We start from the raw sequence: 15,663 nt of genomic DNA, 5'->3' as shown, positions 1-15,663 counted from the left end.
AACTCTAGATCTGTGCATTGTGTCACGCTTCGTGTGACATGCATGTACAACAATTAACCAAATATAGCACCGACATTTTTTTAGACGAAGAGTAGTGGACATGAAAGAGAAAGTGGGTGGTCGCAAGAACCAACACTCGTTTATTTATAAATACATGTCACAAAACATACATTTTATCTATAGTAAGCCATAAAAACCCCTGTCTTCCATAACATGTTTACGCGTTATTCGTTTGTGGCTCAATTTCCCGTACAATTCGCTCTAAATACCCTCGAAATATTATAAGGAACAAAGACTTAAATAGCAGTCGTTGAGGGCGCTATACAATGCATACTCAGACGAAGTTCAGCAGTTGACTTTTTGTTCAGCAGCCACCATCTAATTAGGGTTACGATAATGTTCTACATTAAGATATAAGACGATAAACAGAAATGGAGAAATGTCCTTTTCAAAGAATGATTTATCAGCTGTCTTCTGAAACTACATGGAAATTTCCAGGATTCGTGTGTGGTGTTACTTTCAAGTTTTTTCCTCTTGCTTTGTTGCTTGAATTTTGACTAGCATCTCCCATCACGACGAGAACATTTTTTTTGCATAATGGTTGTGTATTCAAAAGATGAGTTAAAAATATTTCTCGCACCGACATATACATATACATTCAACCCAACACAGATACATGTCCACCATGAAATCTATCTTTTTGATTGGCTACTAATGTCTACTAAGACAAGTTCGCTATATATTCATAACGTCCATTCAATCGTACCGTTCCATATCTGGGTTGGTTCTAATCACGTGATGATGTTATTGACGTCATCTCGGGGGGGGGGGGTATATTAAAAATAATAAGAATTTGTGTCGTTTTCTGTCCGTAGTTGCTTTCATGAATTAGAGAAGTGCTAGCTGTGACGGGAGACTATAGTCAAAATCACAATAAGACTGGCTAGGCTACAGATAACGACTCAAAAAGTAATTTCTGCTAGTCTGTTTACAATTTGATTTCACTTTGCTTCGGTGTCTCACTAACCAATTGTAATGCTAGTAATGGCAAATAATTAATTTGGCAGTTATCCGCATGCCTGTCTGTATAATTTACATAATATGTTAATTATGTCGCTCTTGTGCTCATCTCAATGAGGACACATTTACATATGCTAGTCTGTTTACAATTTGATGTGACTTTGCTTCAATTTACTTGCCTAAAAAAGTCACTCTCTGTGTTCAAAATTTCTTTATAATGTTAACATGTATCCATTATTATATTGTAATGTTGTGGTGTGATATCAAGCTGGTCTGGATGAACAAGGATGACTCAAGCTATACTGATATGAAGATAACAAGGTGGGCTGCGATATTGTGCACTGGAGACATGAAGTGTAGAACATACAGAAATATACAGGATGCCTGTGTGAGGGCATTTATACATATAATTCCTAAACTTAAACTATGAACTATGAACTATGACACTATTACAAATATTTCCTGTTTCTTTTCTCCATTTCCAAAGTTATCTAACCATCATAGGCTGTTGCCGTATAATATTCTCAATCTTTTTTTTTTAATTTGCAGAAAAGTTAGCACAAAAACTACAGTGAGGAAACTGATTCACTCTCTTCTCTTTTCTTGAGTTTCAGTTTTATACCATTAACAGGTGACAGAAAACCCTTCTTTCCAACTTCAGGTGGAATCTATGATGAAAAAAATTAACAATTATTTGTTGAAAGTTGATAAAAAATAAAAATACGGCAAAAATATTAATGTTGACAGGTGATGGCTTTTGCATTGTTTAGTTTTGCATATTAGCAGATATGTTAATAAGACAAAATAAACACACTCTAGTGTTTAGAGTTTTTCAGTTGTGATTTCTGGGGTATTGTATTCTATTTGCATATTCATATTATGATCATTGCATATTTATAACCTGCTTTGCATATTCATTGTATCATGGCATTGATACAACAAATATGCAAAGAAGGTTGTAAATATGCAAATATGTGTTGTATCATTTTCATACCTTTGATCTTTGATTTAGATATTTCATCAGCGTCTAGTACTTTGTATCAATTCATTTGTAAGATATGTATGCATAAATTCAATATTGTTGATGTCATTGCATAATTATGACATGATTTGCATATTTCTGATTTATTTGTATAACTTTGGTTTTATTTGCATATCTGCATAATAAATCAATTCGTTTGTAAGTATATGATGCCATCTGGAATATTTAGTATTCTTTATTTCACTAATATGCCATCATTCATATTCTGTAAGGTGATGGGTGCCCTCGCACATCGGTCACCCCTCCCATGTCGGTAAGAGGAGGTTGGTGAGGGTGGAACGACACGACATATCTTACAGTCTACATCATTCATAAATGCATTTAAAATATCTTACCTCAGTTTCACTACAAGTCTCAATTGTAAAGTTACGTAGAATTTCCACAAGACTAAACTTAGCCTCCATCATTGCCAGACGCATACCCAGACAGATACGAGGCCCTCCACCAAATGGTAGCCATGCATATGGATGAAGACTCTGTTTCTTTTCTTGTGAAAATCTATCAGTATACAACAAATTATTATAAGTCTTCAGGAAACGAAGGCATTTTCCTAAACTCTAGGTTCAGGATTGAGAACATCACATATATACATGACATTCAATTGCTGGGAAAAGACTACTTGACAATCTTTATTCAATTCATTGTTCAGTGCAGGTCCTTGCTATGGACTCACAATGTTTCATGGGAGTCTACAGATCTGTATATGCAAATTAGTAGAACATGAATATTCATGATTGTTTTATTTGAAGGTAATAAGCAGTTATCAAATTAGAGACATCCCTTAGCTGCAATTATCAGTTTTTCATATCGAGTGTAGATATATTCTGGATAATATTACATAATTTAAGTTCATCCAAACATATTTATCATATTTATGCCTTTCAATTATTCAACTAGGTGAGTTTAATCAATATGTATGTCATTTCAAAAAAAAAAAAAGAACACTGAAGTCGGGCTAGGTATGTTGAGCTGAATTGAAATCTGCCATTTTACACAAAGGATCTTGGGAAATTGACGTCATACCCAACTAGTTTCAAGGTTGTTCAAAACCTGAGTATCTCAGCTGTTCAATGTTTGTAAACATGCTTTCCTTCAAACACTAGAGTTGCAATAACTACCTCAAAATCAATTAATTTAGTGTAATCAAGTATGTACTTAGCTTTACTAATTCAAGTCATTGTGTAAATGTGTTTAGAGCCAATGTGACCCCTTAAAGGTTCTGTACTTACCTGTCTGGATCAAATGTATCTGGGTCTGTGTAAACGTCTGGATCGTGATGGACAGCCCAGATAGGAATGTGTATATTCATCCCCTTCGGTATAAAGATACAATCTCTACCAATCAGACAATCCTCATTACACTGACGATCCGTACTGTGTGTAAAAAAAATCACAACAATTTGTATTGTCATCTTTCTTTTTTTTTATAGATTTTTACAATTTACTGGAATATAAGCTATATCTGTATAAAATTCATTAATTAGGTTCCATGGTATTTTGTAGAAACTAGGTCTTCTAATTTTTGCCAACACTTTCCTAAAGTCTTATGATTTGCATAACAACTTATAATTTGCATATAACACCTGTTCAGCATTACCTGATAGCAGGTGGGTAAAGTCGTAATGTCTCACAGCAAACTTGGTCTAAGTATTTCATCTGTTGTTGGGCTTCATATCCTGGACTGTCATAGTTCTGCATGACAGTGTCAATCTCTTCTCGAAGTCTCTCCTGTATGTCAGTATTGGTAGCAAGTAGATACACGGCATATGACAACATTGTACTGGTTGTTTCATAGCCAGCAAGATAGAATGTCAAACTCTGTGGATATAAAGTGTATCCCTTCATAGTCAATATGCAGATTTTATTCTAATTATAGAATATCCAGCCAATCACATTGCAAGATTCAAAATTTTACATCTCGAAAGTAACACCTGGCTGAACTCAATTTAATCAAATCAACATAGTGCCTTGTCTCCAAGTATTAATTTTTAACTTTGCATTTTTTGTTGTAAGAAATAGTTTGTATTTGGAATCAACACTTTCACAAGATACAATACATAATAGACATGCAACTAAAATTGATGTAGGCAGGGCCCATCATTTGCAGAGTTCTTGACTTATAAATATTATAATTTTCAATAACATTTTACCATCGTGTTAATTTGTTTTAAAATAGGTTAACACTTTATCAGTACAAGCATTTGCTAACTAACTGCTTGTCTTTAAAATTCGAATTCCTTGCTTGAAGCTTCAATGATGGCAGTCAACTAACAATAAAAACAAAAGTCGATGCGATTTTCTGCCATAGAGGGCAGTACACATACCTGGCCAAGAATCTCATTGTTAGTAAGCTTAACTCTCTCCTCCCCTTCAAGATCTTCATCTTTTACTTCATTGTGAGCATTCAACATTAGTTGCAATAAATCTTGTCTCTATGGAAGAAGAAAAAGTATCTAAAATATTTACAAAGTTATGCTACAATTACAAGGTATTGAAAATAGTATAAATAAAGTTGGAAGTTGTGCTTCCTTGTGAAATGTTATTGAATACTTTGAAAATTTGTCACTCTGTAAACTTTTCATTGACTTTATGTGGATTGTGATTAAAATTTACTGGTTTTGATGTTATTAAAATTATTTCTTCAATGCTGGATTCTACAATCTGCGAATGACAGAAACTAAAATCAATATTGTGACATTTTGTCAATGTCAATGGATGTTGGGGAGGGTGAGGATAGGCATTAAACAGAATTTAAAAAAAAAATTGTTAAAACAAAAGCAATTGTCCCATGCCCGAGTGAGGTATGATAATTGTACTCACAGTAGGGTAGATAGATAACTCATCATATGTATTTTGACCTGCAGCATTTTCATATTTGTCCGCTGTGAAAGAATTATCCTGTAACTGAGTCTCATGGAGTGCTTCATTTCATTTTTTGTAGACGAGTAAATTCTGACTTAACAACTTACAGGGTTTGCTTCTGACTTCCTAAGGTCTATAGTTTGATTGGTGCTTGCAACAAAATAGTTCATCAAATCCACTGGAATAACTTTAAGATTCAGGAAATCCAACAGTGGTCTCAAAAAGGGAAAGAAAACTGAAATGAGACAAAGGATAAAATATAAATTTAAAAAAACCCAATAAAATGAGAAATGACTGGTTAATTACATAACAATTGTCTTAAAAGCAATAACCCTTTAAATGTAGATATTGTGTCAGATTTATATTGTGCCTACTCAGAAAAGTCTATATCATAAAGGCCCACGATTCAATCCCAGATTCTCATATACTGTAATCTTATCAATGGAGCCATCGGTTTTATATAGGACAATTCTAGACCAACTTTTCCTATAGATCTGCTACAATACATTTTCACACCTGAATTTTAATTCTTATGTGAAGTGAGTCTTTAAGTGCTTAACTTATTGAAAGTCAAGCCGTTGTTGTACTCTGCAAATATTGTACATATTAACTAGTATATTAGACAGTAAGATACATCACTGGGTCGTCTTTATAATTCCCTCCATTTACGATTAGAGGCACACTGTAGGATAATGTGGTGGAAATCAAAGGAAAAGAATCTCACCTACTGTTGTTAACAGAATGATGTCTGATATATGTAAACATGTTATTGATATATGTTAAGTAATCTCCTATGTATTGCACCAAATATAAATATTCACACGTCTGAAAGATACCTGCTGTCTTATCTGATTCTGACCCCCCCCCCCCTCTCCTTTGTCCAGTGAGGGCGTGAACATGCAGTATGCAACTTTCAATAAAATGAAATGGAGTGCTATGATTGGATGCAACAACATTTTGTTGCAGAATACCAATCACACATTTCCCCTTCGGTCATTTGTACCCGGGAAAGGGATGAGAAGAGCGCCCTCAACGGTTGATCTTTCCAACCATTAACATTAAAGAGAGCTACAACACTGATGTTTCACAATATTACTTACTTCTTAAGATAAGTAACAGATTCATACTGATAGCATTTAACATTTTTTTGATGTTCTTGACAAACGTATTTTCTGGCTCATTTTGAGAATCCACTTCAACACCAAATGCTGTGCTTAGTACGCAGTCATTACTGTAGGCACCAAACATTCTACATTGTGCCAGAGAGGGAAAATAACAGAGAAAACATTATTTTGTTTTGTGAGAAGGAATGTTCATGGACTTTAGGTTTATAGTTATTAGTGAAACTTTTTACTCACATTCAAAAAAAAATTGTTGAAAGCAAATCCCTGAAGATGGAGATGAGTTGAAAATTTGGAAAGAAATGTTTTGACTGTGTGAGTAAAATTTTTCATCAGTACTTATTTTGTTTGCTTTATTCAGCACTCTCAAAATAAAAAAAATATATATTATATATATATTTATATATATAATCACCTATATTACCGAACTCTTGTTCTTAGTTAACACAGTAAAGTTGGAAGACTTATTTCCATTGTATGTTGTCCCAAAAAAATAGTATGTCAGTATAGGTGGAAAAAAAGTCTAGTTTATATTTCAACATTACAAATATCACTATAAAATCAGAAATTTAAAAATGCACATTTTTTTTTCTCTGAACAACAAAAATAGCTAGACTTGTGAGACTTTAATTTTTTTATTTATTTTCTAAAAAGTTTTTTCTCATGACCTGACTGGCCCTTTAATTCTTAAGATTGGCAGAATGAAAATAATAAACGCCCTCTATGGCAGGACTGGAAGAAAATTAAAATGTCAACACTACAAGTGTATATCTAGCTGAAAGCGATCATTTATCACTGTAGTTTGGGACTATCATAAAACACATGCTTTCAGTTAACCTTGATTTTTATTATCATAGTCTTTCAGACTTAAATATAATTATGAATTGAAAGAATGCGAAATATTATAAAATAAAAAGAGTCACTCACTCTTTAAAATCTATAACTTTATCCTTGTCTGCCGCTGTCTGCAAATTCTTCATTAGAACATCGTTGCAATGTTTGACAAGTAGAGATAGCTGAAATGTATGCATAACAATTAAGTTGTTAGTCAATTAGCATATCAAATGAAGTGCAATGAACATCTGAATAATTCAAAGCAAATTTACAAGCCTGGGGCGATTGTAAATGGAATGGTCCTAGCCGAGGTAATGAACACATCAATTCAGAGAGTGTTTTTTTGCTAAGGGCTGAGAACCCTGGTAACAGGAAGTGGGAAATCTGGTAAAGCTGGTACAGTTTCTCTTATACTATACCATGATTTTAGTTGGGCTTGACCCCAGTAAAGTGACAGGGGAACTCAGGTAGGTTTACCTACTTTATACCACACTAAAACACAGATGTCTGCTATATAAAGGGAATTATGGATAATTTATGCATACACGTGGAAATTCAAACTGCCATAAGGAACACTGACTTTGCACTCATGTTTTTGTCCCATTTTACACTGAAAAAGTTTTACATGATCATGACTTTCATATTTCATATATATCATGTCTAAATATATAGTGATATATAGAAATAACTGACAGTAACTAAGTTTGGTAGTCAATATAGCAATATAGGTTTACAATGGAACTGTCTGTTCGCAAACATGAGGCAAATTATCTATTGAATACAACAATGTCCACATTTCTAACTTCCTGTACTTGTTAAGTTGTCATTATTCTGAAAATTGCATTTAACAGTTTGATAGACTTTCTGAAACACAATGATAGTTGATATTCTCCGAAATATCTGAACAATCACGGAAATGAATGATGACAGCGATTAACATGCCATTAACATGCCAGTGAGCTAAGGAGTTTTCTATGTGTATGCTAATAATTTTTTATGCCTCAATTAATCTACATACAATTGGCATCATTAGACTACCCCCCCCCCCCGCCAACTATAACCAGACTCCCTATCTCAGTGTATAAATGAAAAGACTGTAATCAATGCTGATAGCTACTGATCTAACTTATCAGATTGATATTTTCAGCCTTCACCTCTGAGTGTATAATTCTACCCTTTCTTTATATGAATATCTTGAGAAGTGCACGTCAGATCAACAAAAAGGAAAACAGTTTTGGAAAGGGTGTAATAAAAGGAACACTTCCACCACTGAGGCACTATAACTTTAATTAATTCACACACACACACACACACACACACACACACACACACACACACACACACACACACACACACTAACAGTAAGGTTTAATTAGTGAGATTTTCCAACTACTACTAGTACTAGAAAAAGATAAAAAACACCAGACTAAGTTGACAAATTTATTATTCACCATTCCGATACTCCTTTGCAGTGGATTGCTAGGAAGAGTAACAGCAGGAATATTGACTGAAGTCAGCTAGATCAATTTAAACAATAAACGTGGATGGAAAATGAAAGTCATCGGTAATTGTTACATACCTGTTTCAATTTGGAAACACTGAATGCTGGGGTTAAGACAGTTCTGACATACTTCCATTTCTTGTCTCTTAATGCACCTAAACCAGAACTTAATGGTTCCTGACAAATTGTGGCTTCCTGTATTTATACAAATAAGTAGAGAAGAAAAAACACTTCGGATATAAACTCTTTGAATTGTAGCTGTTACATTGTTCAAGAACACTCTAAGTATTCTCGAAATAAGATTTTTAAAATATGGAGGCATCATACAAATTTTTGAAATAGAGCTCAAAATGTTATCACATTTAGCCATTATAGAATTCAATATGGCTGCCGAATACAGCCTTATCTCTTCTGGGAAAACAACAGATTGACAATTTCCTGACAACAAGACAGTGGACCCCAAATCATTTTTTTATTATTTCATACGGTACAGGAACAAGATTTCACATAACAAAATTTGGAGAGAATTGAAGAACTTTGATTTTCAAAGAAATTTGTCACTGGCGTACATTTTAACACTCATAAATCTACTAGTTGATACACCTGCAGTATATCGGTCAGAAAAGAAATTCAAGCTATATACACGAGTCACAAACACAAACATGTATATGTCTAGTAGACACACATGTGGGTACACAAATCATTGAGCACACATACACATTGTGATATTAATTATTTATCTATTAAATTATTAGTAAACACAAATATCTCACCCTTCTGTTGGTAAAACAATAAAATTTCTTGACCAGAATATCCCTTAAGAGGTCAAGATCAGAAACAACCAGGAAAGGTTCTCGTCCAAAATACATCCTAAAATGACAATATGTGATTGATAGAAAAAATCGAATCTGGTTGGTAAGTGATATACATTATAGTAAAATTGTTTACTTTTCAATTAAATAAATTATTTTATACTAAATTGAATAGAATGGAATGATATTTAAGACCTGAAAAAAATTAACATCACAAAAGGAAAACCATTATATCAGATAATGGAGTCAGAAAATAGTATATTTTGGATGCAAATTACATTTGAAATAAATACAGCTCTCCTCATACTGCCCCCTCCCCACATTTCCGCTAAACTGTACTTGTTGTCAGTAGATTTATTTTATTTGTAAAATACCAATTATTCATATGATGTCACTGCTAGTTCAGAAACTGTGCATTACAAAATAACTTCAATGCTAGAAAATCTGATGTTACTCCATCAAAACAATGGCCTTATATTCTACACTGTTATATATCAAAGCACAACAGTAATTTGAAATTATGATGAAATGCACAGTAAAAAATAAAGATTTTTAAATATTCTAATATATTTGGTAAGAAACCTTGTCATGAATATTCCAGTTACAAAGTGAATAAAAAATATGCAAATTACAAAATATCAAAAATATGCAAATTAACACATGGAAGTCACAAATATGCAAATGAAAAAATATCACAAATATGCAAATTAACACATTGATGTCACAAATATGCAAATGGAAAAATATCACAAATATGCAAATGGCAAAATGTCACAAATATGCAAATTAACACATTGATGTCACAAAAATGCAAATGGCAAAATATCACAAATATGTAAATGGCAAAATGTCACAAATATGCAAATGGTAAAATGTCACAAAAATGCAAATTAACACATTGATGTCACAAAAATGCAAATGGCAAAATATCACAAATATGCAAATTTAAAAGGTGATGTCACACATGCAAAATTACTTTTTTTAGAAAACAAAGTACATAAACTATACATTTCAACATCCAGAGATAATTCATGTTAACAATTAAAGGAGTTTTTTTGTGCAATTAGTGGTTAAAATGCAGATGTATAGACTGCATGTGTTTATTATTCTGTGACTGAACAAGTATGCAAATTTTCAAGTCAAGGTGTGTGTGTGTGTGTAGAATGCACAAGTTCATCACAAATTTACATAACAGATAATCCCAAAACAGACTAGTCTGTGTTGTTCTGTTTTACCCCTGAATGTTATTCCCAGTAATACTAATTATCAATCATGACATGCCTATGTATTAGCAACCTCCTCCCATCCGTCCACACACACACACACACACACACACACACACACACACACACTCTCTCTCTCTCTCTCTCTCTCTCTCTCTCTCTCTCTCTCAAAAAAAAAAAAAAAAAAAAAAAAAAACCATAAAAAATGGTACCTTGCTTTCTATTCTACTACACATATTCACCATATGATATGATGTGTAAACCAAGACGTACCCATATAAATTGCCATACTGTTCCTTCCAATCATTGATAACTTCATGCATTCCCTTTGGCTGATAAAATAGAGAAAAGTTATTACACAATTAAAAATATCATGTTATAATTAATCCACTGACTAGTTTAATCTTCTCCTTATCAAACTCAACAAATGAAAGTGTATAATACCTTTTTTGTAAACTAAAAAAAAAACATTCACATTTAATTTTTATCTTATGATAAATTACCTGGAAAACCTGGAACATGTTACCGGCAAAAGGTACTGGTTTTGGTCCTGGAATGTCTAACTGTTTGAATAAAGAGTAGGGCCATGTTCCATAACTGGAATTAAAAGAAACGAAAAACGTCCATAAAATGTAAACAAAAATATCAAATTAGTATATGTTCAGTTTATCTATACTTGATATATTGGTGGTGATCAATACACTGTAAAAAAAAACTAGTATCAGTATATGGATGAATATTATAAATGAAACACACTCGTTTAGTCGAATACCCCCCCCCCCCCCACAAAATGTCATACAAATCAATATAGATACATATCATATGTACTGTACATAATACTCTCTCTCTCTCTCTCTCTCTCTCTCTCTCTCTCCCTCTCTCTCTCTCTCTCTCTCTCTCTCTCTCTCTCTCTCTCTCTCTCTCTCTCTCTCTCTCTCTCTCTCATAATATACTTACAGATAAATCATAACTAGTAATGCCACAAGAATCAGCCATATAGGTGATATAGATAACTCGGGTAACTCGACACCAAAGATCTCCATCCTGCTACAATTGATCAAGTCATAAGTTATTGCAGTGTTTGAATTGGGTTCCAAGGCCCGCTGGCAACGGTGTTGAGTCCAACAAAACCTGTGATTCGTACGTTTTGGTGCTCACTTCTGTTCTAAAATATACCATCGGGGTCACAAACAACACTGATGTCATTTGTTTGAACAGACCCCACATGCACAGTGAGTTCAATTCAGGGTCTGTTATGACTCATAGCTGTTAGTCTGTCCGGAAAACACCGAACAATCGCAGGTCATCCAAGGACAGGGCCCTTTAAGTTAACAGAAATTTGCTAAGGGTTAAATGTGATCGGTCGCTTGCACACCTCCACACTTTTTTTTCAAAGTCAGCAAAAAGTCGAAGTATGTGGACATCCATTCATCTGACATGAATGGTTCTATGAACATTATATTAGGTATATATAGGACTTGTACATTTATCTGTACTTTAAAGTGGCCATATGGATGAGAATTTGGTATTTACTTTGGATTTTTATTTGATAAAACAGCCTCACTATGCTTTTCTACTTGAAAAAATAATGTGAAATAATATATACCAAGTCCATGTTCACATCTCAATAAACGGCAAAACATTAAACAATGTGTAAAATGTTTGTTATTGTACGTACAATAACAAACTTTTTACACTTTGGGCATCTTTTTGTAATGTATTGAGTTATGAACATGGACTTGGTATATGTTCTTTTGCATTATTTTTTCAAGTAGAAAAACATGGTGAAGCTATTTTATCAAATAAAAATCCAAAATAAATACCAAATTCTCATCCATATGGCCACTTTAATGTGATCGGAACTGATGATTTTTCGTACTGCTAGATTTAAAAAATGCTAATTCATGAATGACAAGCGACATACAGTAATAAGATAGTATTACCCTCTTAGACGATGGCAAAAGTATATGGCAAAAAATATATCAATATCTAATTCTGATAAATTTCTGATCATATATGGGAATGCTTGAAAACAACCCAAACCATAGATGACCTAATTTATTTGAACAAAATCATTCATTAAAGTTAAACATTGATTGATTGATTGATTGACTGACTGACTGACTGACTGACTGACTGACTGACTGACTGACTGACTGACTGACTGACTGACTGACTGACTGACTGACTGACCGACCGATCGATCGATCGATCGAGTGAGTGAGTGAGTGAGTGAGTGAGTGAGTGAGTGAGTGAGTGAGTGAGTGAGTGAGTGAGTGAGTGAGTGAGTGAGTGAGTGAGTGAGTGAGTGAGTGAGTGAGTGAGTGAGTGAGTGAGTGAGTGAGTGAGTGAGTGAGTGAGTGAGTGAGTGGCAGGCAGGTAGGCGCGTATGGATAGATGGATGGATGGGTGCGTATATAGGTAGGTCGATTGATTGATTGATTTATCTATATTTTATTTACTTATTTATTTAGTATTTATTTAGACTGTCCCAGCCCTCTATCGTTAGACAACAATCCATAATTATTTTAATGTGACTTAGAATCAGTTCATATGCATATTACAATCCTATAAGTTATATATTGTGTATTTGTATGACGTAATGAATTTGTAGCTTATGTGACTCACAGCAGGTTATAAATTGGTACAGATGTCAAAATGACGTCACTGTTAGTGACGATTACCTTAAATCAACCCAAAGTTCGGTTGTATTCAGTGATGTATTCAGTGATGTATTCTAGGATCTAAGAGTTATCCTAGCACTGCTTACAAGTAGCTAACAATGACGGTGACTGCTAAACTTAGAAATGATGTGTATGTTTTAGCAGAGCTATCGGCCATGACATGTCTGCTTAAATTACGAATTCGGTCAACCAGTTTCAAGTAGATCTAACTAACCACATGGTCTCTTGGAAGAAGAAAATATGATCGGTTATGAACTCATCTGTTTTGTCTTTCGTTGATATGACATAGTTAAAAAATATCAGATCAATGACCATGTCTGAAAGAGGTTTATATGATCACTTTTATGAGGTTTTAGACCAAGAATTGTAGACTTTGGAATGTCATACTTGTCGTATCATTCTGATTTGTATGTTATGAGAGTAAATTTTACTGGTACGACATTTTCCATAATTATTCCATTTTTCCGAAAGAGCTCAAACAATAAATTATACACGAACATTTCTTCTTGTCAATGATCAAAGCCAAGCAAAATTTGTCTTTCTTGTATTGACCTATATTGAACCGGAGAAAACTATTATCATCAACTTTAATACACTGATTACCAAATATTTCACATGCCAGATGTTCGAAGGCAATCCGTCAATTGGGAAAGGGATAATGAAATTTTTCAGAGACGAATTTGAATACAAATGTGTTATTTGGAGGCCTAATAGTTAATTATGTTTACGAAAAATAACAAACAACCCAACAATACAAGAGAGATACTAGAGAGAGAGAGAGAGAGAGAGAGAGAGAGAGAGAGAGAGAGAGAGAGAGAGAGAGAGAGAGAGAGAGAGAGAGAGAGACAGAGAGAGAGACAGAGACAGAGACAGAGAGAGAGAGAGAAAGAGACAGAGAGAGAGAGACAGAGAGCTAGAGAGAGAGAGAGAGAGAGAGAGAGAGAGAGAGAGAGAGAGAGAGAGAGAGAGAGAGAGAGAGAGAGAGAGAGAGAGAGAGAGAGAGAGAGAGAGAGAGAGAGAGAGAGAGAGAGAGAGAGAGAGAGAGCAATATCACCTTATACAAAAACAACAGTGACAAGAGGTCTGATGTAGGTTCAGGCTCATACCACTAATTCGTTAGTGGTCTGGGGTTCAGGTGACGCTCTTATCAGGCCCAAAGGAACGATTACAAACAAGCTTAAGTGTGGACAATTTGGCTCGAACAAGAGTTCGTCCCATAGTGATACGTGGTTTAGGGTCGGACCAAAGATAGCAATGTGAACTTGTTTCGTCCGGGTATGGGACTTTTTGCTAAATGTGGGAGTAGTATATATGTGGAGACTTATTAAACGATTATCGATCACACTAGATTGATTGTTTAACGTTTAGCATTCTATCAGTAAACAGTTCAGAGTCATGGGATCCCATCTCCTATATCCTATGCGAGAAACTGACCGGTCCCTATTATGTTAACTTATGTGTACACGTCTCTGGTCTACATTCCAACACATACACTGCATGAAAAATGGTATGTTGTGGATTACATTAATATTTAATATTTGGTGAACGTGGATGATGAATTAGCGCTTTTAGTTTTACTTCCCGGTGAATGGAGTGGTATACCCCCCCCCCCCCCACCCCATTATCGCATGTATAAATAAAAGTTACCCATCATGATCAGTAGCGTAGTCTTACTGCTAGACGATCGGGCTTTCTTTTGATACTATAAGCGAACGAAGTTCGCAGTGAGGGCTTGCCCGAACATAGACTATCAGTAGCGCTAAAATCCAAATATATATATTGAACGCTAGAGGGCGGTGTTGTCAGGTAGCGGAAACCACCTGTAGATGACTGTGTTTATTAGTCTTTCAAAATGCGACGTTTATTGATCATCAACCACGCGTCTTATTTTTGAATATTCAAAACTAAGCAAAACATACAGTTGCAAATTATTTTTACCCGAACGTAACCGTTTGGAATCGGATCTTAATTGGATGATGAATGCTGTAATGTCAACTATCAAATGACATTTGGTGTTTTCTCTCTCTCTTCCTATATTTAGATTCATATCAGTAAGCAGGCATGGTGATTATTATTGTATCTATACACTATCTCAACATTCAACTTTCCCATTTTGATCCCCCCTCCCCTCAAAGTTTTGTACTCCCCTCACTTTTTATAATACTTACGATATAAGAACACAATCATGGAATTAATAATATGCATATATTCTATAGAAATAAAGACAAATTCCTAATTAATATATTTGTTTGATATTCAAATTTTGAAATGCAAAATTACTTCAGTACATTGCACACAATACTTAAGCATTTACAACAAGAAATCAGAAATGAGATCAACTTATAGACAAATCATGTAAGGCTACTTGGGTGAAAGAAGACTTTGAGAAGTGGGATATAGCAGTAACTTTCATCTCATATGGGAGAATGAATCAATGAACCTTCTGTGTGGTGTGAATTTATTAGCCCCAGACTAAACATTTCAAAGGCGGGTCAGCTAAGAGGCGACACAAATCTCTGATGGGGAGGGGGGGGGGGAAATAATTCAATACAACACGTTTCCCTT

The 15,663-nt window shown here is 34.3% G+C and overlaps 1 protein-coding gene across 1 annotated transcript; it reads right to left on the bottom strand.

The window, feature by feature from the left end:
* Positions 1-838: 838 nt before the first annotated feature.
* Positions 839-11,581, bottom strand: LOC144432897 (cytochrome P450 3A29-like). The gene is made up of 13 exons (XM_078121200.1): positions 11,372-11,581; positions 10,918-11,011; positions 10,688-10,746; positions 9,153-9,249; positions 8,458-8,574; positions 6,972-7,060; positions 6,024-6,172; positions 5,031-5,158; positions 4,386-4,493; positions 3,659-3,879; positions 3,292-3,435; positions 2,398-2,560; positions 839-1,688 (listed from the first exon to the last, which is right to left on the bottom strand). Exons 1-13 carry the CDS (start codon positions 11,455-11,457, stop codon positions 1,587-1,589), a joined length of 1,557 nt encoding a protein of 518 aa, XP_077977326.1. The 5' UTR covers positions 11,458-11,581; the 3' UTR covers positions 839-1,586.
* Between the last annotated feature and the right edge of the window lie 4,082 nt (positions 11,582-15,663).

This window comes from Glandiceps talaboti, chromosome 3 (genome assembly GCF_964340395.1).
Source record: "Glandiceps talaboti chromosome 3, keGlaTala1.1, whole genome shotgun sequence".
Classification (NCBI taxonomy): Eukaryota; Metazoa; Hemichordata; class Enteropneusta; family Spengelidae; genus Glandiceps; species Glandiceps talaboti.
The sequence above is the reverse complement of the archived record's forward strand: the minus strand, read 5'-3'. Positions and strand labels throughout refer to the sequence as shown.

Coding starts and splice junctions, on each gene's coding strand:
- LOC144432897 (XM_078121200.1), bottom strand. CDS start 11,457: ATGGAGATCTTTGGTGTCGAGTTACCCGAGTTATCTATATCACCTATA. Junction 6,173..6,971: donor AAAGTTATAGATTTTAAAGA/GTGAGTGACTCT, acceptor GGCACAATGTAG/AATGTTTGGTGCCTACAGTA. Junction 3,880..4,385: donor ACAATGAGATTCTTGGCCAG/GTATGTGTACTG, acceptor TTATATCCACAG/AGTTTGACATTCTATCTTGC.